The sequence below is a fragment of the Rattus norvegicus genome, chromosome 6, assembly GCF_021556685.1.
Source record: "Rattus norvegicus strain SHRSP/BbbUtx chromosome 6, alternate assembly SHRSP_T2T, whole genome shotgun sequence".
Classification (NCBI taxonomy): domain Eukaryota; kingdom Metazoa; phylum Chordata; class Mammalia; order Rodentia; family Muridae; genus Rattus; species Rattus norvegicus.
The window spans coordinates 30,135,001-30,162,308 of NC_141539.1; the positions used below are offsets into that span (position 1 = coordinate 30,135,001).

Here is a 27,308-nt window from a genome sequence, read left to right on the forward strand (position 1 = left end):
TGACTGTTTTACATGTATGCGTGTACATGATGCCAGTGGAGGTCTGAAGAGGATGTCAGACCCCTGGAACTGGAGTTACAAATGGTTGTCAGTCACCATATTCAGTTGAAAACTGAATTTGGGTCCTTTAGAAGAGCAGCCAGGGCTCTCAACTGGAGAAAGCTATCTCTCCAGACCTCTTTCCTTCCTTCTTTTCATTCTTCCTTTCTTCCCTTAGGATTGACTCTAAGACCTTGCTGGGCAAGTGCTAGGCTATAACCTCAGACCACGGGAAAAGATTTAACGTATGTGATGTGTTGCTTTTGTCTTTTGTTTTTCAAACAGAGGTTCTGTCTCTGCAGCAAAGGGTAACCTCAAACTTGCAACCTCCTGCCTCTGCCTTTGCAGTGCTGGGATCACAGCCCTCCTATGTCACCATCTCAGACTCAGACACTTTTTTTTAAATGAACATCCCAATGACAAAGAAAAATGAGCATCTCTGCATCTGAATAGTAGGAGCCCATGAACGAGGTCAGAGAACATGAAAAGGAAGAAGTTGTTGGGGGTCCAGGAATCGACCCATAAACCACACAAACACCAATCTCAAACAGACAGGGATAATTTACTGAACATTTGTTTACCCCAGGTCTGATTGCTCAAGGCTGCAGACCAGATTCTGGAACTTGCTGTGGCCCCTGAGCCAGGAGCCTATAAAGCTTTTAAGCCTGAAATCCACAAGCATCTATACCAAGTCATTCCACCTATCAGAATCTAGGGATAGAGGACTTCTGTGGGAACATGTCTTTGTTGTGCACTTATCCTGTTCCCATTGGCTGGGGTATTCAGATGTGGTGGGAGATTTGTCTTGCCTAACATTCATGTCTTAACTTGCCAACCAGGATGTCAGTTACCCATGTATATGATTCTTTCTGCAAAGTAGGTTTGGGTACAAGCTTATTGTGGCTTGACTATAGAAAGCAGTTCCGACTGACCTCTGTTGTGATTGGTTTCCAAGAACACCAAAGCATAGAGCATAACTGAATATGCAATCAATTAAGGCATGAGAAAATGTCCTTGTAACATTAGTAACAGCATGAAATGGCTGACTAAACTGGCAGCAGTTACCCAGGCCTTAACTTTTCCAGAAAAGGTTTTCCTGAGCTGCCTGATGGCTCACTGAGTAAAAGCACTTACAACAAGCCTGATGACCTGAGTTTGGACCCCTTGACCCACATGGTGGAAATAGAGAATCAGGTCCTAAAAGCTGACTTCTGACTGCCACATGGATGTCTACCTCCCTCTTCCTCCATCACTCTCCCTCCCTCTGTGGAAGTAAGAGGGCCTCCCTAGGAGAACATGCCTCTTGCAATGGAGAAGAGAAAACACGAGAAAAGCACCTGGTACAGAGATTGGTTCCTACTGCGTGGGCGTCAGATGCCCAGGATGCTATAAAATCACCACGATCATTAGTTTTGCGCAAATGATAGTCTTGTGTGTTGGCTGCTCCACTGTGTTGTCAGCCTATAGGCAGAAAAGCAAGGCTGACAGAAGGATGCTTCTCCAAGAGGAGGCAGCACTCGGAGCATCCCATTCAAGATAAGTGGGGACCATCCCAATGAGCACATTTTGGATTTTAAGAAAATATTTTTCCAGAAGCAAAAGATATGAAGTTCCAAGCTGGAAGGACCTAGAAAATAAGGCTGGTCTGATCTTTTTTTTTAAGATTTATTTATTATACATTATCTGCCTGCATGGCCAGAAGAGGGGACAGGATCTCATTACAGATGGTTGAGAGCAACCATGTGGTTGCTGGAAATTGAACTCAGAACCTCTGGAAGAGCAGCTAGGGCTCTTAACCTCTGAACCATCTTTCCAGCCTTGATTGTATTTTTTAATTGGATATTTTTATTTACATTTCAAATGTTATTCCCTTTCCTGGTCTCCTGTCCATAAGCCCCCTATCCCATTCCCCTCCCCTTCTCCTATAAGGGTGTTATCCCTCCCCAACCATCCCTCATCTGATCTTATAAAGAGTGGTCTAAGGTTAGCGAGGTGTGGTGGCATACGTCTTTGATCCCAGCACTCAGGAGACAAAGGTAGGGGGGATCTCTAAGTTCAAGATCAGCCTGGCCTACAGAGTGAGTTGCAGGACAGCCAGGGCTACACAGAGAAACTCTGTTTTGAAAAAACAAAACAAAAATGGTCCAAGGTCTCAGATGTTGATTTTCCCAGAGAACATGGTTACCAAGCACATGGAAAAATGTTGGATATCACAAATTATCAGAGAAATACAATCAAAACCACAGAAATCACCTCACACCTGCTTGGGCAGCTATTACAGGAAAAATATGTAACACATTGGCAAGGACATGCAGAATAGGGAAAGAAGCTTTGCACACTTCCAGTAGGAATTTAAATTTGCACAGCCTCTGTGGAAAACACTGTGGAAAGAAGAAAATATAGTATAGAACTTCCTCAAAAAAAGTTAAGATTAGGACTGTCATATGACCTAGCAATCCCATCTGAGCAGATATGACCGAGAACTGAGCCCACGCTCTCAGAGGATTTGTCTACAGCCCTGTGTTCACTACGAAGTATCCATAATAGGCAAAATACAGAAATAGTCTAATGTCCACTGACGAATGAGTGAATACAGGAGTGTGACTAAACATTGTGAGGTATATTCAACCTTTAAAAAGAGGAAACATAGCTGGTGGCGCGTGCCTTTAGTCCCAGCACTCAGGAGGCGTTTGCAGGTCTCTGTGAATTCCAGGGCAGCCTGGTCTACAGAGTGAGCGAGTTCCAGGACAGGCAGGGCTACACAGCGACTGGAAAAAACAAACACCAATGTGTGTCTGTGTGTGTGTGTGTGTGTGTGTGTGTGTGTGTGTGTGTGTGCGTGCACGCGCACGCACATGCATATATATATATATATATATATATATACATATATATATATATGTGGAAGAAGAAAGACCACTGACCCAATCACTATGGTCAAATTAATTAAGCAAGCAATTAATTAAAGCAAGTTTTTGTTTTCATTTATACAGGGCCGCCTCTATCTAAGGTGGGGTTTGAGAGGTCAGCATTGGATATGAAGACAAGGTTTTTCTAGCTTAGGGGTACTGTTTTTCCAAATGGGAGATTTGGTAGGCAAAAATATAAGCATCGTTGCAGGAGCAGAACATAAGCATAATAAGTTAAGCATCGTGACCTCCCCTAACTAAGACATGATTGCAAGGTGGTCGTAACACTGGGTAGTCGCAACACCTTTTCAAACAAAGGTAGGGTTGCAAGATGGTTATTAACTTTTTGAAGGAAAGACAAGACTGCCATTCCTGGAGCAGGCAGTACGGAACGTTAACATGGGGCCCAGCCCAGACCTTGAGAAACAAAGATTTCATCACAAATGGGAATGAACCTAGTCTGTCTTTACCAAAAATAGGCTTCTAAGCTGAAGATGAAGGCAGCCTAGTTGTTAAATACCACGACATAGGTAAACCTGGAGGGTGTTATACCAACTGTGAGTGTCAATCACAGGACCAGGACTGCATGGCTTCACTTGGATGGCTTCTATAACAGCCTGTTTGGTAGAGTCAGATGGTGTTTAGAGGGATAAGGGGAGGGAAACTAAATAAAAGAGCATAGGGACTAGAGAGATGGCTCAACAGCTAAGAGAAATGGCTACTGTTCCAGAGTACCCAGGTTCCATTCCTAGGACCTACATGGTAGCTCACCACCATCTATAATAAATATAACTGCATTTCCAGAAGATCAGATGCCTCTATGGGTACCAGACATGCAAGTGGCATAAAATCAAGCCCAAGCAGACCAGAGACCTCAACATAAAAACAGATACACTAAATCTCATAGAAGAGAAAATGGGGAACTGCCTTGAATCCATTAGCACAGGAGAGAACTTCCTGAACAGAAGACCAATGACTCAGGCACTAAGATCAACAATTAGCAAATGGAACTTCATGAGACTGAAAAGCTGTAAAGCAAAGAACACCATCAATAGGTCAGAATGGTAGCCTACAGAATGGGAAAGACCTTCACCACCCCTTCATCCAACAGAAGACTAATATCCGAAATACATAAAGAACGTAAGAACTAGACACCGACAAACCAAATAACCCAATTTAAAAATGGATACAGAGCTAAACAGAGAATTCTCAACAAAGGAATATCTAATGGCTGAGAAGCACTTAAAGAAATGTTCAACATCCTTAGTCACCAGGAAAATGCAAATCAAAACAACCCTGAGATTCCACCTCACACCCACTTGTGGGCTTAGATTTTTTTCAACACCTATTTTATTTAGGGGTTTTAAATGTTTCAACCTCCCTTCTAACCCACCTACCAGAGGTGCGGGGGAGGAAGAAGGTTAAGAGGGAAAGAGCGTTGAGGATCTGTTCAGAAGTAGTTCCTTGGGGCTATTGCACTCTTTGTTGGTGTATTTCTTTCTATGAAGTGAAGACCAGTGAAGAGTTGAACAACATAGCAATGTAAGAGTGTCCTGTCGCTGTCTGCAGGCTTCCATTTTTATTTTTATTTTTTTCTAAACATCACACACCCTCTCAAGTGTCTGTTTTCAGAAAAATATCACATGCCCCCTCACAAGACAACTTGCAGAAAAACATCACATGATACAACTGAGTTGTTAAAAAACAAAATCAGAAATTTCTACTTCACCTGTCAGAATGGCTAAGATCAAAATCTCAAGTGACAGCACATGTTGGCCAGGATGTAGAGCAAGGGGAACACTCCTCCATTGCTGGTGGAAGTAAAAACTTGTACAACCTCTTTGGAAATTTGACAGTTTCTCAGAAAATTGGGAATAGTTCTACCTCAAGACCCAACCAGACCACTCCTGGGCATATACCCAAAAGATGCTCCAACATCTCACAAAGACATTTGCTCAACTATGTTCATAGCAGCTTTACTTGTAATAACCAGAGACTGGAAACAACCTAGATGGATGTCCCTCAACTAAAGAATGAATAAAGAAAATGTGCTACATTTATACAATGAAATACTATTCAGCTAAAAAACAAATACATCAGAAAATTTGCAGGCAAATGGATGGAAATAGAAAGTATCATCCTGAGTGAGGTAACCCAGACTAAGAAAGAAACATATGGAATATAGTCACTTATAAGTGGACATTAGCCACAAAGTATAGGATAACCACATTACAATCCACAGACCCAAAGAAACTAAGTAACAAAGAGGGCCCCAGGGAGGATGCTTGAATCTCACTCAAAAGTGGAATAAAATAGTCATCAGAGGTAGATGGAGAGAGGTAGCTGGGCATTAGAGAGGGTGGGGATCAGGTATGGGGAAGGGGACCGGGCAGAGGGCTGGGAGAGAGGAAAACCTTTGACCAAAAATCCTACAAGATATGCAGGAGTAAAGACGGAGCAGAGCCTGAGGGAATGGCCAACCAATGACCGCCCCAACTTGAGACCCACCCCATGAGAGAGAGAGAGTCAACCCCTGACATATTGATGATATTCTGCTACGCTTGCAGACAAGACCCTAGCATAAACATCTCCTGAGAGGCTTCATCCAGCAGCTGATGGAGAAGATGCAGAGACCCACAGCCAAACATTGGGTGGAACTCAGAGAGTCTTGTGGAAGAATGGAGGGAAAGAGAGAGGGAGCCGAGGAGGTCAAAACACCACAAGAAGTCCTACAGAGTCAATTAAACTGGGCCGCGGGGGCTTACAGAGACTAAACTACCAACCAAGGGGCATTTATGGGCTGAACCTAGGCCCCCTACACATTTGAGGCAGATGTGCAGCTTAGTCTTCATGTGGGTCCCACAATGACTGGAGCAGGGGCTGTCTCTCACTCTGTTGCCTGCCTTTGGATCCCCTTCCCCTAACTGGGCTGCCTTGTCTGGCCTCAGTGGAAGAAGATGCACTTAGTCTTGCTGCTACTTGATAGACCATGGTAGGTTGATACCCATGGGGAGAGGGGGCTTCACGTTCTCTGAGGAGAATGGGAGAAGGTAATTGGGGAAAGGGGGTATGTGATGGTGGGACTAGGAGGATGAGAAGGAAGGGGCTGAGATCTGGATGTAATGTGAATAAATAAATAAATAAATAAATAACAAAACTAAAAGTTAAATTAAAAAAAAAATGCCCACAAATGATGAACACTGTGGGTGAGATCAGACTTAAAAATACATCTCTGAACAAATCATGAGGAAATTCCAAGAAGGAAAGAACAAAAAGTTACTATGAAATCTGTCTAATCAGAACATGAAAGCTAGAGGGTAATTAAACTAGGTCAAACCACTAAGGGAAAGTAGGATTCGAAGTCGGAAAACACAGCCATCAAAAGAGAGTAGAGGAGGGATGCTTTCCGGTGTATGAGGTGTCAAAGACTATGCTTCTTAAGTTCTCGTGGGACGTGAGGGAAGGGTGATGTTCTCTACCAGAAATAGCAGAGTAAGGGAACAAAGAGGGGATAAAGGAAGCACAGGGGAACTAACAAGGAGAGAGGCCAGAACAGTCTGCTGCGGTCAAGGAAGAGGCCATAGGACAAGGGTTTGCTGATGAACACAGGAGGATCCAAAGTCTCTGAGGAACAGAAGCAGGTGAGAAGAAGAACAATGTGAATGTGGATGTGGGCAGAGCATCGTACAGCTGGGAGTTGGTCAGCTGAGTCAGTGACACGTTTCGTAACTACCCATAGATTGTAACAAAACAATTAAAACAAGAGCAAACGACTATAGAATATAGGATTGCATACATTTTGTAACTACCCATAAATTGTAACAAAACAATTAAAACATGTGCAGAAAAGAGCAAACGACTATAGAATACAGGACTACATTGTAGAACCTTATGACTTCATCATACAGTTCCTCATGTTGTGACCCTCAACCATAAAATCATTTTCATTGCTAGTTCATAACTGTAATTTTACTATTGCTATGAATCGTGATGTAAATATGTTTTCCAGTGGTCCTGGGTGACCCCTGTGAAAGGGTCCTTCAACCTCCAAAGCAGTCATTGCCCGTAGACTGAGCATCACTGGTTTAAACTCTTCTGGGGTTAATGCATTGGGAACACTGGGACTAAATCTACAGCCACAGGCATGCTAGGCAAACAAGGTAGAGACCAGCTACATCCTCATCTTTCTTTGTATTTTTTTTCCTTTTTTGGAGAGAGAAGTCTCACTAACTTGCCCTGCTTGCTCTTGGATTCATTCTGTAATTTAGGCAGGCTGTGGACATAGTGATCCTCCTGCCTCAGCCTCCTGAATAAATGGGGTTATAGACCTGTATCACCAGGCCTGGGTCCATTTAAAATGTTAGAGAGTTGTTTTGGATCTGGGAAGAATGCTCGCCTTGAAACTATGAGGCACTTTGTTTGGTACCGTGTCCAAAAACTAGGCATGGCAGCAGGCTCGCAATGCTAGTACCGAGAAGGCTGAGATTGCAGTGAGGCTTCAGGTCAATGACAAACACTACCTCAAGTGAGGTGGAAGGTATTCCTGAATAATATACCAAAGGCTGTTCCGTGGCTTTCATGGACACACATGCGCACACACATCCTGAACACACACTCACACATAATTCCAAAGGCTATTTTTAAACATGAATGCCAGGGTCCTTGGAGAGCAGAAGTTCCACCGGATCTGGATTTACAGGAGGTCGTGAGCTGCCTGATGTGGGTGCTGGGAACTGAGCTCAGAGCAGCATGAACTTTGTTTTGTTGAGACAGGGTCTCTCTACGTAGGCCTAGCTGGCCTGGAGCTTGCTACAGAGACCAGGATGGCCTTGAACTAACAGTGCTCCTCCTGTCTTTAACTCCCAAATGCTGGGATTAAGGGGATGTGCCACCATGCTCTATCAATTATTCTCTAGAGCTGGGTCTAAGCTCAGGGCCTTGTGCTTGCTAGCCAAGTGTTCCGAAATTGAACTAAAGCCTAACCCCCGAGTATACACTCTCAACCATCTCTTCAGTCTCCTAAAAAACAAACAAACAAACAAAGAAGGATGCTATGTGGCTCAATGAAACACAAAATCCAGCTGCAAATAGTACTTCTGGGACTATAGTTATCTGAGCATTGAATATCAATGTAGCTAAAACTGTGGTAAGATAGTTCTGGGAAACACAGGTAGGGAATGCATGAATAATTGCCATTTAGAGCAGACAATGGAGGGAAATAGCCAAAAATCTCAGCTGTTTCACATCAATAATAAATGATGCATATAACTGAAATATGCACACTAATAAAAGAATATAGTCGAGTGATTACAGTAATTTTGGAAAACTTAAATGCAAACAACTGGAGTTTATAATTTAAGAAAACTTCCCAGAATTCCATTTTTTAACATATGTTTTGAAGAAAGCTAAAAGCAAGTATTGAGATAAAAAGCTGCCACAGAACACATGAAACTCAAGAAGGATGACCAAAATGCAGATGCTTCACTCCTTCTTTGAAAGGGGAGCAAGAATACCCTTGGGAGGGAATAGGGGGGCAAAGTTTAGAACAGAGGCTGAAGGAACGCCCATTCAGAGCCTGCCTCACATGTGGCCCATACATATACAGCCACCAAACTAGATAAGATGGATGAAGCAAAGAAGTGCAGGTTGACAGGAACCGGATGTAGATCTCTCCTGAGAGACACAGCCAGAATATGGCAAATACATAGGCAAATGCCAGCAGCAAACCACTGAACTGAGAATGGGACCCCCGTTGAAGGAATAAGAGAAAGGACTGAAAGAGCTTGAAGGGGCTTGAGACCCCATATGAACAACAATGCCAAGCAACCAGAGCTTCCAGGGACTAAGTCACTACCCAAAGATTATACATGGACTGACCCTGGACTCTGACCTCATAGGTAGCAATGAATATCCTAGTAAGAGCACCAGTGGAAGGGGAAGCCCTAGGTCCTGCCAAGACTGAACCCCCAGTGAACGTGATTGTTGGGGGGAGGGCGGTAATGGGGGGAGGATGGGGAGGGGAACACCCATATAGAAGGGGATGGGGAGGGGTTAGGGAATGTTGGCCTGGAAACCGGGAAAGGTGATAACAATTGAAATGTAAATAAGAAATACCCTATTTAATAAAGATGGGAAAAAAAGATTTAAAAAAAAAAAAGCTGCATGGCGCCTTTAAGGGACTTCTCCAGCTCTAAGTCCAGTTGTGGTGATCCTATGCTCTGAGAACTTCTCTGTGAACGAGGTCACGCAGGATAGGGTCACGCAGGGTAGTTTCTCTGCCACATGGCATTCTTTCCACCAATGACATCAAATCTGAGTCTTTCTGTCTCTTTGACTTTCCAAAGCTCACTGCTCTCCACATTCTCTCTACAGCCCAGATATAGGTGAAAACCACTCTTCTTCCTTGTGGGGATGATAATGGATTACAGAAGTTTGAAAAATGGCACAGGGTTGGGTTGGTCAGGATGGTGGCAGGGGGTGATGGTGGCAGTGCATGCCCTTAGACCCAGCCTTTAGGAGGCAGAGGCAGTCAGATCTCTGAGTTCTAGGTCAATCTGATCTACATTCCAGGACAGCCAGGACTACACAGAGAAACACTGTCTCAAAAAAAAATTGCACAAAGGAGATTTATCTAAAAAGTAACACTTTTATAGATGTATCCATTTAAGGGATGTGAGAACGTAAATTTTGATCAATTTTGGGATCTTCATCTCTGATTTCTGAGCAGAGGAACTGATACTGTAGCCTAGTAGTGACTCTGAGAGCTCTGTTCTCCCTGTCTCTGAGCATTGCTCTGTTTTCCTATTTCAAGGGGGCATCATAAGCAAATGTACTTCGCCGTGGGCAAAGGAAGAAGTACTATGGCTTTGTTTTGCAGTTTCCCTTATCCATCCCTTCAGGGCATGCTGGGACTTCTGGGGTACAGTTGGGGATAAGACAGATCTATTCTTCGAACCCAAAAGCATCTGAAGCCTAGGCGTCCGACACTGTAGCCTTACAATCCTGCCTGTTTGTAATGGAACACGGGAAGTTCCCAGGAATGGAGGGCGTGCTGGGAGATCTGCCTGTCTCTGCTTCCCTGGGGTCAGAATTAGACGCAAATATGTGTCACCCTGAGTTAAAAGAAATGTTAGAGGGAGGGAAATGCATGCTACAAAATATGTATGGGCATCAGAGAGAACCCATGAAAGTCTGTTTTTCCACAGAAAGACAGATAGGAAACCTAGTCATCAATCTCGGGGACACGTACCTTTAGCCACTGAGCCATCTTGCTGGCCCCACCCACACCCCCACCTCTCAAACTCAGATCTCAGTTCTACCTTTAGCCACTGAGCCATCTTGCTGGCCCCACCCACACCCCCCCCCCCCCCCCGCCTCTAAACACCAGTTCTGGGAATCAAACTCAGATCCCAGTTCTACCTTTAGCCACTGAGCCATCTTGCTGGCCCCCCCACCCCCCACCCCCCAGCCCCCCACCCCCCTCCTCTAAACACCAGTTCTGGAAATCAAACTCAGATCCCAGTTCTTGCAAAGCAAGCACTTTCCAGACGGAGTTATCACCTGGCGCTTGATTAGTCTTTAGAAAGGTGTGTGGTACAATCAACAAGGGCTGCTGAGTTTGGTTGACCTTGTTAGAAATTCCACCATCCCATTTCTCAGCTAATCACTTCAGAGAACTTGCTGAAGTCGTTCTAGGAATATTTATGAACAGCTATTCCTTCCTATAGTAGGTCATAAATACTGGTTTCTAATCGAGTTGCAAATTTTCAATATACATGCATGGTATTGCCTAATTCTCTCTCTCCTTTTAAAAGATGCATTATATACACTGTCCCTGTCTTCAGACACACCAGAAGAGGGAATCAGATCTCATTGCAGATGGTTGTGAGCCACCATGTGGTTGCTGGGATTTGAACTCAGGACCTCTGGAAGAGCAGTCCGTGCTCTTAACCACTGAGTCATCTTTCCAGCCCTGCCTAATTCTCAATAAACTTGTAAGCAGGCTAATGATCTTTAACTTTGGGTACAATAGGTAACTGGAATTTTAAGAAGTTTAGGTCTTTTTAGGGGGAAGGGTGACTAAAACAGTTGTGTTGATTTTTGTTGTTTCTATTTTGTAACTATATTTGATCTCTAGCTATCCTGTAACCCACTATGTAAATCAGGCTGGTTTTGAACCACAGAGATAGTCTCACAAGTGCTGGGATGGGCCACAATACCTTTAATTTCCAAAAGTCTGTGAAAAGGGGGCACCTGGATTTGAACCAGGGACCTCTTGATCTGCAGTCAAATGCTCTACCACTGAGCTATACCCCCAGTGACCACTGTTGGCCTCACTTTACCTTTGTGGACACTCTAGAGCTTGGGCTGAGGCTGAACAGATGGTCCTTGACCATTCGAAAAGGACCTGCCAGTTATGATTCAAGGTGTGTGGATCAGCAAGCAGTGTGTCCTAAGACACGCGACCAACGAATCTCTGGGCTAGATTACTTTTGACTCTTTTCCTGTCCTCCACCACTAGCGACTTAAGCTGGTAGATTTTCCAGGTTTCACAGAGCTCTAGGTTTAGTCTTTCCTGGTCCTCCTGTCCCTGGGCAGCTAGCGGAGGTTAGTGAGCAGTAAGTAAACTGTGCTTTTGCCACTCGCGGAAAGCCAGAATTTTGCCCCAGGCCAAACAAGCCCTAAACTCCGGCCACAGCATCAGCTGGACACTGAGACGGTGACGCACTCTGCCGGCGACGCCGGTGCGCCCGCTGTTTACACTACCCCGAAACCAGGCAAAGGGACTGGGGGTGTGGTTACGTCACACGTGTGCGACAGCACCTACTCTAGAGACGCCGTGCTTCTTCCTTGTGAGGTTGAGGCGCCTCCAGAGGCGGCCGAAGCTCGGAGTTTCATTCCTGTTTGACAGTGGGTCAGTGCCTTGCCAGGGAGCTCAATTTCGGGGTTGCGGGTCCTTGTCTGGAGACGCGCGAGTTGGAGAGCGCGCGCGCAGGTTGTTCCCCGGGTCCGTCGGGACCGGTTTGTCTCTAGTATGTGGAAACCCTCCGACTAAGGGCTTCACGGGAGGAATCACCCCCTCGAGAGCGGGAGGACTAGAGCGGAAAGCAGGGCCACAGAGACACTACAGGATCTGACTCCAAGGATCGCGTGCTGTTCACGATGGCCCAAGTGGCGAGCGAACCGGGAGAGCTTCTTGCTTCCTGTTCTTGCTCCCCTTCCAGAGAGGGACGCCTTTCGGTCGGGGGAGCTCAGGCGGTGAAGAGAGAATCACAATTAAAGAAATTATTTCGGCTCTGCAACGTCGAACACTTTAATAATAACTGGGGAGCAATTGCGTTCAGGGAGATCGAGGGCAAGTTTCCTGGCTAGATCCGGTAAGAGTTTTCTGCGGAGGTCACCTTTGGAGGACTATGTATAATTGATGGAAGAGGGCCCGTGTGTGGGTTCCAGGAAGGGCAAGGACAGGCGCACTACCACAATCTGATGAATGTTCTTATCACCGAACGTTGGAGATTTTCAACATGTTGCATTTTTAAACATGTTCAGGTCCTGATAATTTTAGAAAGAAACGGAATTTACATTTGATACTTGTCACTCCCTATCTAAAATGAAGATTATGCCAGTTTACTATCAGAATGGTGTGGACTAGAGACGCACGTACTTGTTTGTTCCCCACAGCTCTTAAATGTGTATTGGGTAATTGACCTTAGGATGTTGAACTGTTTGAGGGTAAATTTTATAGCACCATTGTAATAATACCATAGGTTTTTGTTGTTGTTTGTTTGCTTGTTTGTTTTAATATTTGGGGAGTGGGCCTGAGTGGAAACCCACAAAGAGTGTGGAGGTCAGAGGGTAATTCTCCCAGAGTCAGTTCTCTTCTGCCACCTGGGATTAAATTCAGGTTACTAGGCTTGTCCACAGTGTCTATTGGCTAAGCCATCTTGCAAGCCCCGTGGCAGTATTTTAATAATGATACTTAATAAGGTATGTTACTGGATACATTATCACATTTATATTAGGGTTAGGGATGTAACTTAGTAGTAGAGGGCTTGCCTAGAATGCATCAAAAGTCCTGCATTCCTTTGTTCAGGGAGATGCACATTTACCCTGGTTAGGACGCCAACAAACAAAGAAATCATTCCATCCAGGTCCAGTTTGTTTGGTTATTGGGGTAAAATACTGATGTGTGGACATGCCAAGGAGCCTGGAAAAGCCACATCACTGGAAACCCCAGTAAACCTACCTATTGTAAGCCGTGCCACCCCTAAAACCAGTGGGGAGGTGGGGAAGCTGGTTGGTTCTGGTGGGTGTGCAGGAGTTGGTGGGTAGCTGAAACATATACCCCCTTCCCCACTTCAAGGAGGGAAGGTGCCTAGGCATCCATGGGATATTTTGGGGTCTCAGCTGGGTAATCACAGCTACTCTGATGTCAAGACTGCAGAGGTCCTATCTGCCTAAAGGGTGGATTTCTATTACACTCCTACCCCAGCCCCACAAAACACAGCACAAAGCCATGTAGATACATCACCACTGTGTCTGGCCGCTTTGGCTTTTAGACGAGTAGCAGGGCATAATGGTGCATGCCTTAAGCATATAGCAGGCAGAAGCAGGAAATTCACTGTGATTTTGGGCTATCCTAGTCTACATAGCAAGGTTCCGAACTCCCTAATATTATAATTCCAACTTAAAAGTTAAAGTTAATAGTTTCTTTTCTTTCTTTCTTTCTTTCTTTTTTTTTTTTTTTTGGATAGGGTTTCCCTGTGTAGCCCTGGCTGTCCTGGGACTTGCTTTGTAGACCAGGCTGGCCTCAAATTCAGAGATCCACATGCCTCTGTCTCCAGGGATTAAAGACATGTCCCATCACAGTCTGGCCAATAAGGGTTCGTTTTTATATTTTACATATATAAGTGCTTTGTAGGTATGTCTGCACAGCAGAGGAGGACATCAAATCCCAATACAGATAGAATTGTAAGCCACTGTGTGGTTGCTGTAAATTGAACTCAGGGCCTCTGAAGATCAGAGCAGCCAGTGCTCTTAACCCTGAGCCATCTTTCCAGCCCCTGTCTTCTCTTCTCTTCTCTTCTCTTCTCTTCTCTTCTCTTCTCTTCTCTTCTCTTCTCTCTCCCTTCCCCTCCCCCCTCCTTCTTTCCAGTACATAGTTCTTACCCAAACAGAGTTCTCCTTTTTGTTTTGACAGCAGTGGTACATGCTTGTAATCCCAGCATGTGGAAGTGGGGCAGGAAGATGAGTTCAGTTTCTTGGCTACATAGCAAGTTTTAGGCTAGCCTGGGGAACATTGAGACACCCCCCTCCCCCCCGCCATCTCAAAAACAGGAGGGAGATCGATTTCTTGATAAAGTTCCTGTTCTGTTTACATTAAAATCTTTCCATTATTTCAAGCAAAAAGGTGTCTAATAACTGATAACTTATTTTCTAGCATCTCATATACTTCCTTGCTATATTAATCTTCATAAAATACCCTTTCTACAGCCTCAGGGGCATGACCTAACTGCTTACCAGGCCATGTGCAAATGCCTCAGGCTGGCGTTTAAGTCTGTCTCCCCTCCTAAGGGAGCAGTGTGTATCCTTCTTGTGCTGTGTTTAAAACCATCTTACCCTGGTAGTTTTCTTCAGTTCACCACTCTTGTCTTCAGGCTAGGCTGCTCTGCTGCCTCTGAACCCTCATGGCCCTTATCTGTAATTTCCAGTTGGTTCTGTAGTACTGCTGAGTTTGCTAATTGATCTTTGAATATAAATTCTTAGGCAGGGCCAGAGTCTACTACACTTTCCACTCCTGTGTTTGAGTCTCCACAGTAGCGTAAGGCAAGAGTGGGTACTCGGCCTGTATGTGTTCATGAGTCATCCACACCATATTCCAGCATAGGATATAAATGACACTATCGACATCAGCCAGGGACACTGTCTCGGAAGCAGACTCAGACTCTGGTAGCACGAGCTTATTTTTATCCAAAGCAGGTAAGATTGGAGTAAACAAAGGAGGACATGGTGGATCCCCAGAGCTCGCTGGTCAGGCTCTCAAAAACAGGCAGAAAGCAGAAGAGGAAGACATCCAGTGTCAACCCCTGACCTTTACCCACTCATATATACTCTCCATGAACATAGACACACAAGGAAGCCTCAACTTCATCCCTATTGTAAATGAGAATTATGCGGTGGTAGACCAGGCATGGAAACATACCTATAATCTCAGCACTGTGGAGAATAATGAATTCTGGGTTAGCCTGGGTTACTTAATGAGTTCTAGGATAACCTGGGCTACACCATGAGAACCTATCTCAAGAAAAGAACAGAACAGTGACAAACTTCAAATTTTAGATTGACACATAAAATGTTGGCTAACTGTTGGGATGGAAATGGAGAAGCAAGCACTCTCCTGTAAACAACTGTACCTATTTTTAATATAAAACTTTACATACCCTCTGAGCCTAAATTGTATCTGATGGCCATTATACAACAGGCAAAAGAATGTTCCCTGAAGTATTTGTATGAAAGTAAGGCTAGAAACAGGTAAATGTTTATCACTTACCTAAATAAATCATGGAATGCAGTAGTAGTTAAAAAGAACACAGTGTTTGCGTGTTGCTGAGATGACAATGTCAATGAGAAAAGTAAAAGGTGATGTGATTTAACCGTACTGTGGGTTAAAGACAGAATTACATGTAGGTCTCTATAAATCTGTCACAGGAAGACAAATGCCTAATACTATGGCTGCCTCCAAAGAGGAAAATTTGGGGTTAGGGATCAGGAAGAGATTTTTGTAATCATGCATATTTGACTTTTTTTCTGGAGACATTTAATACCTTTGCAAAATAAATTCTTGGCAGTTTATAAACTTATACTATGGAATATAATTGACTTTTTGCTGAAGTTGGATCACAAGGACAAATCCTAAGTTTTGAGCTATGAAAGAGCACCATGATAGGGTTAAGAAGAAAACCACCACTGGCATGATTCATGGAGCATAATTATATCCAGGAACAGCCAGACGATGTGAATTTTATTCATAGACTTCAAAAGAAGACATGTCTCTAACATTTGACACACTAAGTTATTTTAAATGGTTTCTAGGTTATTGAGTATGAAGGAAAAAGGGATTAAGGCTAGCAGGATGGGTTGGCACGTAAAGGTACTTGTCACCAAGTCTGACAACAGTAGGACAACTTCTTTTAACTTGTCTTCTGACCTCTATGTAGTGGCACATGTATACTTCCCTCCATAAATATTTTTTGAGACAGGGTTTTAACTTTGTAGCTCTATGTGTGCTTGAACTCACTATGTAGACCAGGCTGACCTCAAACTCGCAGAGCTCTGTAGGCTTTGATTTAAAAAAAAAAAAACTACTTTTAATAAGGGTTCTTAAAATGCTTTCACCTCCCTTCTAGCCCACTACCCAACAGAGGTAGTGGAAAGGAAAGGTTAATGGGGCAAAGGAGGAGGTGGGCCTGTTTAGAAATAGTTCTTTTGATAGAATCCAGTCTGTGTTGTCAGGATATCAGCAGTTCAGTTCACACAGATCGCCAGTGTAGCTCTACCCACTCTCAAACACCATTCACAAATCAACAACAGCAGTCGATTCAGAAGAAACCACTAGGCTTTGCCAATCAGCTCAAGTCCTTGGAAGTGGCAAGAAGCCACCAGAACACCACCAGAAATTCTTTGGTGCATTTCTCTCTGTGAATTCACAACAAACGATGACTGTGAAGACCAGCAACAGCAAAGCCCAACAATGGATGGTAAGGCGTACCAATACCACACAGCATCGTCCACTGTCTGTCGGGTTCTAGTTATACCCTTTCCAAACAGCTCGAGTTCTCTCCAGTATCCACTCTAGCAAGCATCACTTGCCCCTTTTCATGCTGCTTCCAGAAAAACAGTGTGTCTATTCTCGGCAAAGCATCCTCTCATGTGTCTGCTTCAAAACATCTCTCATGAGACAGTTTCCAGAAACACATCACATAACACAACTGAGTCACCAGAGAAACCACAAATTTACACTTCAGAGATCTACCTGCTTCTGCCTCCCAAGGGCTTGGATTAAAGATACGTGCCACCATGCCCAACAATAAGCATTTTGAGTTAGAAAAACAAAAAGCGCAACCAAGGATCTGTCTGTCTTCTTCTGTATGGGCAGCAGTCTTCACTATATTTGCCCTTTCCTCCAGGGTTACAAAGAATACTTTTACTTTAATATGCTTGGAGTTGGGGTGGAGAGATACTGAGTCAGGCGTCAGAAGCATCCATGAATGTCGAATAATGGAAAAAAAGTAAAGCTGATCACTGTGAACCTCGGTACTTGCAGGATAAGTAAAGAATTTGGGCAGGTGGAGCTCTGAGTTTGAGGCTAGCCTGGTCTACACAGTGAGCTCCAGGCCAGCCAGGGCTAGCTACATAGTGAGATCCTGTCTCCAAAACAACAACAAAAATTTAAACATCATTGAAATATGTTTTTTTTCCCTTTTCCTTCTGTTTGAGACAGAATCTTTCTTTGCCCAGGCTAGCCTAGAAATCAGTCTTTTTGCCCCCACCCCCTGAGTACTGGGATAATCAGCATAAGTGCACCCAGAAGTCATGTGACATTTTATGGCCAAAGCTCAGGTAAAGCAGTTATGTCAACACTTTAGCAATAGGAATTCATAGGACCTTGGGTATATCTTCATATTTTTGTTGCTATGGCGCGTCTTAAAATAGTGCTATGGGGGCTGGAGAGATGGCTCAGTGGTTAAGAGCACTGACTGCTCTTCCAGAGGTCCTGAGTTCAATTCCCAGCAACCACATGGTGGCTCACAACCATCTGTAAAGAGATCCAATGCCCTCTTCTGGTGCGTCTGAAGACAGCTACAGTGTGCTTATATGTAATAAATGAATAAATCTTTTTTAAAAAAATAGTGCTATGGCACTATTGCTAACACAGGTATCTTTGTATCCATGTATACATAGCCGGAGAACGATTCCTAACTCCGTTAGGATTGTTCTATATAGTTCAGTACTATATCATTGTATAATAATAAACATACCTCTTTGAGGAGCAGTAAAGTAGCAAAATGCAATTCCTTACCTGCAGAATTGCTTTTTTTAATTGAAAGTTAAAATTTATTAAGCCACCATGTGCCAAATACTCAGGTTCAAATTAACTTCAAAGTATATACAGACATGTTATGAACTCAAAAATGGGAAAAGTCGATTGGAAACTGCACAAAGCTACAAGTGACTGATGGAACTGAATTAAAAATCGAGGTCATCATTGATTACACACTGTTTTCCCTTGGTACCCAAATTCAATAGATTCACAATTTATCGAGACCTGTAAAGAGCAATTTTTGATAAAAAGCACCCAGTAACCCTAACAAGTTTGTCCATAAATTGAAATGATAGTAACTGAGTCCACTGTTTTCTACAAATTAAGTTAATTTTAAGCAAGTGACCTCAGTGACGAATGTGTCATCATTTATTTAGATGTTGAAGCTCTTGCACTGGGTTTTTAATAAGCTGGTGAACACTAACAAACTATCTCTCCCACAGAGCTATCACCACACATTCCCAGACAGTATAAATACATGTTTGAACTAACATTAATACACATCACTGCTTTATCGATTACATAGTAAGACAAATTATCACGTATCCAATTATTAAGTTACATAGCTCAAAAGGCATGTAAAAAAATCTCAGTTCACTAGCAGATCCCACTTTTTCTTTTTTGCAAGAGGTTGGGAAGAGAAGGGAAAACCATAATTCAAACAAGTTGGAAAACGTCTGATAGGTATGGAAAACACAAGAATTTCAGACATTTTGATTAAGAATTTGTTAGCTACAACAATGTTTCTCTACATCTTAAAAATATTTACTGAATTAAAGAGCATCCTCTACATGTTCTACACAAGACAAAGACAACATATTACTAAAAATATTTAATGGCCTCCTCTTGCTTTTTTTTTTTTCAGGCCCTCCCTGTTAGGTTGCACCTCTGAGTGCAAACATTAAATTAACTGTAAGGCTTTTTGTCTGGAGACATGATTGAAGATATGTGCCTCTGTAACAACGTTGATTTTCAAACGGAGGTTTCCCAAAACAGCATGAAATAAGATAGAGACATTACATCATCACCGCAAGGCTTAGGTTAAACAAAAGAATGATGGCTAAGCAAACCTGATGTCTTCTGCTGTGAGTGTGGGAGATGTAAACATGGAGTGAGCAGGCAGATAACGAGAGAAGCCCTGCGGGGTTTGAAGCAACTGAAGGAATAAACCATGGAAGGTCTAGAGAGTTCTTAGTTCTTGGAATTTTGGTTCTGTATGACTCTAAAAATATACAAGTATTGTGCTGGGCATTTTGGCACTTAATCCTTCTAAATTCCTTACAGGCTAATAATATTCTGGCACAGGAGTACATTTAATGACATTACTCAATACCTTATTTTAGGAAAGGTCAATTGGTACAAATAATGAGCACATTTTAAATGTTGACCAGCAAAAACCTTCTGCTAAGTGTCCAAGCCTAAATATAGTGGTTGCAATTCTGTCAAGCTCATGGCCTGGTAAAAGTTTTTCAATATTCCCGTGGAGCTTCTGCAGACTTATTCGGTAAGCTGACACATTGGTTAATTACATATGACAAAGCAGGTCCCATCTGAAGTTCCACCTCCAAGGCAGTGGCATCAGGCACCCTAGTTTTATTGAATACAACAGTTGTTTCTGTGACCGTTGGAATCCTTGAAGCGGAGCTGCATTTTAGGACCGTACTTCTCCAGATCCAAAAGCCGCTGGCCATTAAAAGCTCTGCATTGCCTTTGTCATATTTCATTGCATCTTCAGTTAAGGCTACGGCAACAAGCACAGGAGCCCTGCCAAGGCCTGCAACACAATGGACAGCATTACAGCAACCAGCTTCATCACGAAACGTAATCTTCACGAGACTTAACCAGTCATCGACAATCTGGTTGGATGGTGCACCATCATCAAAAGGCCAGTCAAGAACACAAATGCTTTCTCTCTCCACAGGAGTAGTGCCATACATTGCTTCACATATTCTTACTATTGTGGTAACCCTACACTTCTTGAGTTCCTCTGTAAATTTGTCTAAGGTTGCATTGGTTGGATTGTGTGTAGTAAGAAATCTCATGTTCTTGTATGTGACTTCCACAGGAGCAGGGCAGTTCATTCAAGCCATATTAATTTAGTTTAAAGAACACCCGATAGGGTTATGAAAGAATTATAAATTTGAATACAGAAATGATTCCAAACAAAAAAACCAAACAAAACCAAAAAGCAACCTGAAGTCTACTTCAATATTCAGTATACTCCACTTGAAATTCTCGGTGCTTTGAGTATGAATCGGGAGAAACGGGCAATGGAATGAACTGCCTCACAAGAAGCAGTGACTCTTCAATCCAGGAATACTGAGGCAAAGGAAGAGCACTGAGGTTTGCCCCGTTCAGGTCTGAGCGCTTGGAAAATGCTCTGTAGATTTCAAGTCAACATGCCTGTGTCCAGGTTATCTGCTCTTAATGGCGACTTCTTGGTGGAGTAGTAATGAATTTCCACAGTTCACTTGTCTGCATAGAGGTCGTGCTGTGCCTGGCAGTCATCTCCATTGCCCTTCAGAAACTCCATTAATGTGTAACCTCGAACACCACAGAACTGGGGGATATATCTACTCATTAAAGATTGTGGCCTAATCATACAGCCGATCCCGAGTCGAGGCGGTGCACGCGGCGGTAGCAGGGCAGGTGGCGGGGACACCAGAGGACCATGCAAGTGAGCCCCAGGAGTGTCACAGAGCCATAGGCAGCCCAGAGCCAATGCGCGCGCGCGCCCCAGAATTACTTTTCAAAATGTGAATTCCCGCGCTCTTAAGCACAAGCAGGCTGATCCCACAGCAGCTCTCTTTCTTTCCCACAGGTAGCTTTGGATGTGTTAAATCTTCAAGTTGCTTGGCCTGTCTTGGTTCCAAGTCTTAAATAGTGCTGTGCATGCTGGAAACATGAGTAACATAGCGGGAGTGGGGCTTTTGTTGTTTCTTATGTCTGGGGTGCTAGAGATCAAATCCAGAACCTCGCACATGCTAGTTATGTGTTCTACTACGGAGCTACATCTTCAGCCTGTTTTTTGTGATTTTAAAATTATCCCTCTCCCCCCCACAATCACCCCAATCTCACTCATCTCCCCATCTCTTCCTATCCGCCCTCCACCCTTGCAAATGCCCTCCCAAAATGAAATTAGAATTACAATTTGTCATGCAAGCTGTAGTGTGTCCCACAGTATATATCCTTTTGCCACACATTGCAGTGAGTTACTGGTCTGTTTTCAGGCCTCTGGCTTCTGCTTTTGCTGTACTTTCAATTCTGGATCCTCCCTGGGGCTCCTTAGATATCCTGTTGTTGCCCTGTGTCACCGAGATCTTGCAGTTTTGGATCTTCACCCCTTTCACACACTCCAGCAGTTCATAGACAGGGGAGATGTTGGGGTGGACCAACTCAAAGCTCTGGATCTGCCTGGGAGGTAGCTGAGTTGGTCAGCCCAATAGCTCCCCCTCACAAACACCACCAGGGCCAGCTCTACTGTGCTAACCACGCAAGGGGCAGGGCTCACTCTCCTGAGAGCTACAGCTAGTGAGGGGTGGGGCCAGCTTTCCCCACCTGTCTCAGGTCAGGAGAGGTGAGAGAAACTCCTCTGTATTTTTAAAGACAGGGTCTCATTCTGTAGCTAGGGTGGTCTGGAACTAAAGTTCACTGTCTAGTCTAGGCTGTAACTTTTCTTGCTTCAGCCACCTGATGAAAATTTTTATTTCGGTTATATGTCAGGCTAAAATGATCATTTTGTGTTTGGCGGTGGTGGTATATGCATGCCTTTTATCCCAGCACTTGGGAGGCAGAGGCTGGTGGATCTGTGAGTTTAAGGCCAGCCTGATCTATAGAGTGAGTTCCAGGACAGCCAGGGCTACTCAGAAACCCTGTTTTGAAAGACAAAACAAAATAATCATTTTGTAATTCAGAAGGTGTACATGTCATTTCATAAAAAGGTTGTAAAATGACATGTCCCAAACTCTATCATATTGCTGTTTAAATCATCTTTTACAGAAAAAGTAATAAAGAGGTATTTTTTTCTTACAGGTTGGACAATTAAAAGTGTAATGTTAACAGTAAAGGCAGGTAGTGGTCTGGTTTTTACTTAAGTGAGGCTATAAAATGACCCACGGTCTGCTCTTTTTTTTTTTTTTTTTTTTTCCCGGAGCTGGGGATCGAACCCAGGGCCTTGTGTTTCCTAGGCAAGCGCTCTACCACTGAGCTAAATCCCCAACCCTCTGCCTGCTCTTTTTTTGTTTGTTTTGTTTTGTTTTGTTAGTACTGGGGCCATGCATGCCAGGCAAGTATTGAACTTTTGGATGTGACTTGTGTCTGTGAACTGCTCTCTCATGGGAAAACATGAGATCAGAGAATGGCTGCTTTGCGTTGCAAAACAGAGACGTGGAATTCTGCCTACAAAAGTCAGACCAAACATCAACACAAATTTACAGTTAAGTTCTCAGAAGGAAATTGGAGTTGGAAATGAAGTGTTTCACGAGGAAAACCATAGTGAGCTTCAATTTTATTTTATGCGTGTATTTTTGATAAAAATAGATTTTTAAGTATGTTGACCATACTAACACATTCATACAATAACTATCAGATACTCTTCAGGGATTTTTATTTTTTATTTTTTATTAGTACAGAAAATGAAATGTATTTTTCTATTTTGCTGAGTCAGTTGCAAAATGGAGCTCCTAAAATGTTGCTGCAAGTTTAGGTACTCATAGGTACACAATATTTAGGCCAAGAAATGGGTTTCAGATACATTGATTTATGAAACAGGCTTATTCTTTTGGGTATAAGCTTATCTGTAAAGTTGCTGTGGGATGACTGACAAATGTTTCTTACTAACTAGCCAAATAGCCCCCAAACGAATGCTCAAAAAAAAAAAAAAGTTCTTACAGGAGAAGGACAGTGTTTAACATTTCACACTCTGTGAACAGACTCTAAAGCATTTCTACAGTGCAGTGTGCCTCTTCTGTGACAGGAGGAGTCATGTACAGACCATGTGCCTATTGCTAGACTTTTTCACTCGTCAAGTGGTCACACATGTCAGTACTGTTTTCAGAGTATACTAATTAAATGTTTCTTCTAATTAATTCAGTGTTATGCCCTTAATTGTTTTCTCTTTTAAGCTCACTCTTCTTGTCTTCTGGTTCAGACCACAACTGAACTGGCCCCTGAGATGACTGCAGTGAACTTGAAGACAAAGAAGTATCTAATTAGAACTGTGTATTATCAGTCCCTACCTTGCAAAGTGTTTTTACCTTATTTTGGTATGTTTAGTTTTTTTGGTATGTTTAGTTATTACTATGATTTGTGTGACTTTTACATTTGTTTGAAAAATAACAGAGGCTAAAGACCATTGAACAACTGGGTAACTGTCCCATCTGACCATCTCGAATTTAGTTTGCCATTTTGTAGCTGTGACTCCAGCGTGCTTTAGTTGAGCCTTGTCATTCTTCGCTCTCTGCAAACCATCCCATAGATTTGGTTTTCTTCACAAAATTAGTTTCATTTTCTTTTTTTGATTGATGGTCATTGGCTACTGAAATAAAATATGCATTTTAAGGTAAATTATATGTATTTAAGATAAAACTTTATGTATCTTAAAATACTTTTTGACTTTTTTCTTTATCATTTTTTTTTCTTTTTGAGACAGAGTCTCAATTTGGGAGTGGTGATCCTGCTTTTTAATCCAGTATATGAGAGGAGGAAGCAGAATGATGAGGCTACATGAGGCCCTATCTCAGAAAACAAAAACAAAACAAAACAACAACAAAAAAAATTGAGACAGGATCTTACTGTGTAGCCCAGGCTAGTCTTGAAAACAACAACAAAAAAAATTGAGACAGGATCTTACTGTGTAGCCCAGGCTAGTCTTGAATTCCTGATATTCCTGCCTCAGCCTCCTAAGTACTGGACTTACAGGCATTCCTCACTTGCCTGGACCTAGGCCATATTTTAATTGTTTGTGTGGAACTTTAAAATAATAAGGAGCCAGGCTTAGTGGCACACACCTTTAATCCCAGCGCCTGGGAGGCAGAGGCAGGCAGATCTTAGAGTTCAAGGACAGCCTAGTCTACAGAATGAGTTCCAGGATAGCCAGGGCTGTACAGAGAAACCCTGTCTCAAAAAACTAAGTAAATAAATGAATAGGTAGATAGATAGATAGATAGATAGATAGATAGATAGATAGATAGATAGATGATAGATAGATGGATTGATAGATGATAGATAGATGGATAGATGATAGATTGATGGATGATAGATGGATTGATAGATGATAGATGGATGGATGAGATAGATGATAGATGAATTGATAGATGATAGATATGTAGGTATAGATAGATGATAGATAGATAGATAGATAGATAGATAGATGAGATAGATAGATGAGATAGATGATAGATAGATGGATGGATGAGATAGATGATAGATGGATTGACAGATGATAGATTGATGGATGATAGATGATGGATGGATGAGATAGATGATAGATGGATTGACAGATGATAGATAGATTGATGGATGATAGATGGATTGATAGATGATGGATGGATGAGATAGATGATAGATGGATTGATAGATGATAGATATGTAGATAAAGATAGATAGATGGATAGATGGATAGATAGATAGAGGAAAGCTCAGGGAGATGGCTCAGTGTAAAATCTGCAAGCCTGAGTTTGATACCCACAATTCATATGTTTTTGGTTTTATGTTTTTGGTTTTCAAAAAATTTGAATACAGTGTTTGGCATCCGCACTGTATATATACGGTTTGAGAAAGGGTCTCATTCTGTAACTTAGGCTGGCTTGGAACTTCCTATATATAGTATATGGCTATAGCAATATGGGAAGTGGAGACAGAAGGATCAGCTAGACGCTTGCAGGCTGGCACCTACCCTGGACTAATTGGTGCAACAACACTGCCTCAGCAAGGTAGAAGGCAAGAACTGACTCCTGAAAGTTGTTCTCCAACCTCCAGTACACAGATACACACACACACACACACACACACACACACACACACACACACGCACACACACACACCGTAAACAAAAAGAAAACAGGGCTGTAGTAAATAGTAGGGGAGAACTGATGAGATAATATAATTTTAAAAATTATAATAAAGATGTAACTTTGTTGTTGCTTTTGGTTCTGGGTATTGAAGCCTGGACCTTAAACTTGGTACATCTTCAAGCATACTATTAGTAGGGTTTGCCCTCAAGACATAATAACTCTTTTTGTTTGGTTGGGTTTTATTTTTCTTGGGTTTAAAACTGAGGGCTAATATAGCCCAGGCTGACTTTGAACTCCTGGTCCTCCTGCTTTCTCCTCTGCAGAGTGCTGGCATTGTAGATGTAAACTACCATGTCTAGCTATATATAAAGTGTTATTTGAGACATTACTGTTCCCTGAGTATCGTAGACAGGCCTCAACTCGTGATACTCCTGTCTTGGCTTCTGGAGTGCCAGGATACAGGCATGGTCACCATACATTGCTTCAGTGTGTAACAAGTCTTAAATCTTTTTAGTCTACTTAAATCTTAGTCTGATATGGTTTGAGACAGGGTCTCATTCTGTAACTTAGGCTGGCCTGGAACTTACTATATATAGTTCAGGGTGTCTTGGAACTAATGACAGTTGGAGTCCTCCTGCTCCAGTCTCCTGAGCACTGGAATGACAGATGCGATAGACAGTATCTTTTTAACCATGTTTCAAGGCCATCAGGATTAATGACCAGAATCAATGATGGGAGAAATGTGCTTTGGGAACGTGCATTAGGAATAGGAGTTATGGGCTGGAGAGATGGCTCAGTGGTTAAGAACACTGACCGCTCTTCCAAAGGTCCTGAGTTCAAATCCCAGCAACCACATGGGTGGCTCACAACCATCTGTAATGAGATCTGATGCCCTCTTCTGATGTGTCTGAAGACAGCTACAGTGTACTTATATATAATAAATAAATACATTTAAAAAAAAAAGGGGGGGCTGAGGATTTAGCTCAGTGGTAGAGCGCTTACCTAGGAAGCGCAAGGCCCTGGGTTCGGTCCCCAGCTCCGAAAAAAAAGAACCAAAAAAAAAAAAAAAAAAAAGGGCTGGAGAGATGGCTCAGTGGTTAAGAGCACCGACTGCTCTTCCCAAGGTCCTGAGTTCAAATCCCAGCAACCACATGGTGGCTCACAACCATCTGAAATGAGTCTGATGCCCTCTTCTGGTGTGTCTGAAGATAGCGACAGTGTAATCATAATATATAATAAATAAATAAAATGTTTAAAAAAAAAGGAATAGGAGTTATTCATAGGCACCCATCGTTTTGTATTTTCTAATAACATATATTGTCTAAAGAACTTATGCATGGTTTTCAGACAACTCATCTTCACGGTTATGTTTTTACACAGCTCCACAGTTTTCTGTTGTTTAGATGTAGCTGCCTCTCTGTGGGCTAGCATTCACAATGGTGGAAAAAACTCCTCATCAATGGCCTTACACCCTGGTGAACCCTGCATGCTACCTATAACAACACCAGACTTGAAAACAGGACGTGCCTGCTGGCGAGACAGTGGCATGATTGCTATGGGGTTGATGAACCACTTCCATTGCACAAGATGGAAGAGCCTTGGAGTACCGGGATGTGGGCAGGTTCTGCCATACCTGGTTTCAAGATGTAGTAGCTCTTTAATCTCTTTTCTTACACTCGAATCTTGGTTTGGCTTGGTTTGAGACAGGATCTCATTTTCCAGGCTGTGCTGGAACTCAGCAGTTCTTAGCACTAGAATTACGGGTGTGAGTTACCATAGAACCTTTTTAACCAGGTTAAAAGAACATCAGAATCAATATAACTGGTATCATGAACAAGCTCTGTTCCTAAAGAACAAATCTCCATCATTTGATGCACGTCATTACATCTGACACTCTTTTAACCTGGCTAAAAAGATTCTGTCTATGGCAGCTCACATTGGTTATTCCAGAGCTTGGGAGGTTGAAGGAGGACTGCCATGAGTTCCAGGCCAGCTTGAGCTACATAGAACATTCCAGTCCAAGGCTGGGGAGTCATTGGCTTTAGGAGAACCTGCTTTGCTAAATGGACATGATGTCAAACTGCTTTCCAAATATTGGACATCTAGATTAGGGCTGCTCTCAACCTTGGTCAGAGAAGCCTTTTGCAGTGGGCAGTGGTCGATGCAGAAGCATAATTGGTCAAAGTGCTGAACACGTGACTGTTGGGTGCTCAACTCTGAATGGGATATCTGTGTATTACCCACATT

The 27,308-nt window shown here is 42.8% G+C and overlaps 2 protein-coding genes, 1 non-coding gene and 2 pseudogenes across 9 annotated transcripts in view; 2 read left to right on the top strand and 3 right to left on the bottom strand.

Moving 5' to 3' along the window:
- The window catches only part of LOC148005105 (small ribosomal subunit protein eS27-like pseudogene), a 4,287-nt pseudogene extending 2,689 nt beyond the window's left edge, over positions 1 to 1,598 (top strand).
- Positions 1,599 to 6,547: 4,949 nt separating this feature from the next.
- On the top strand, positions 6,548 to 22,595 carry Trmt61b (tRNA methyltransferase 61B). The gene is given in 10 exon segments (XM_087555191.1): positions 6,548 to 6,589; positions 11,647 to 11,805; positions 11,879 to 11,971; positions 11,973 to 12,318; positions 14,862 to 14,927; positions 15,841 to 15,873; positions 15,876 to 15,905; positions 15,908 to 15,934; positions 15,937 to 15,996; positions 22,360 to 22,595. Coding segments are annotated over 10 exon segments (1,092 nt in total).
- On the bottom strand, positions 11,193 to 11,264 carry Trnac-gca30 (transfer RNA cysteine (anticodon GCA) 30). The gene has a single exon. It is a non-coding gene; the product is annotated as a tRNA-Cys (tRNA).
- Positions 18,009 to 20,138, bottom strand: LOC148005107 (protein tyrosine phosphatase type IVA 1 pseudogene; annotated as a pseudogene). The gene has a single exon (XR_015622861.1). The product of XR_015622861.1 is annotated as a protein tyrosine phosphatase type IVA 1 pseudogene (transcript).
- A 47-nt stretch (positions 22,596 to 22,642) lies between the features above and the next one.
- Spdya (speedy/RINGO cell cycle regulator family member A) overlaps positions 22,643 to 27,308 on the bottom strand; it is a 44,710-nt gene continuing 40,044 nt past the window's right edge. For 4 of the 6 annotated variants that reach the window (XM_087552228.1, NM_138855.2, XM_087552226.1 and 1 more), the window contains one exon: positions 22,643 to 23,584. In XM_087552228.1, the coding sequence (XP_087408354.1) occupies positions 23,493 to 23,584 (92 nt within the window). In that variant the 3' untranslated portion in view covers positions 22,643 to 23,492. The remainder of the gene's footprint in view (positions 23,585 to 27,308) is intronic. The other 2 variants (XM_087552224.1, XM_087552227.1) reach the window with 1 other exon arrangement.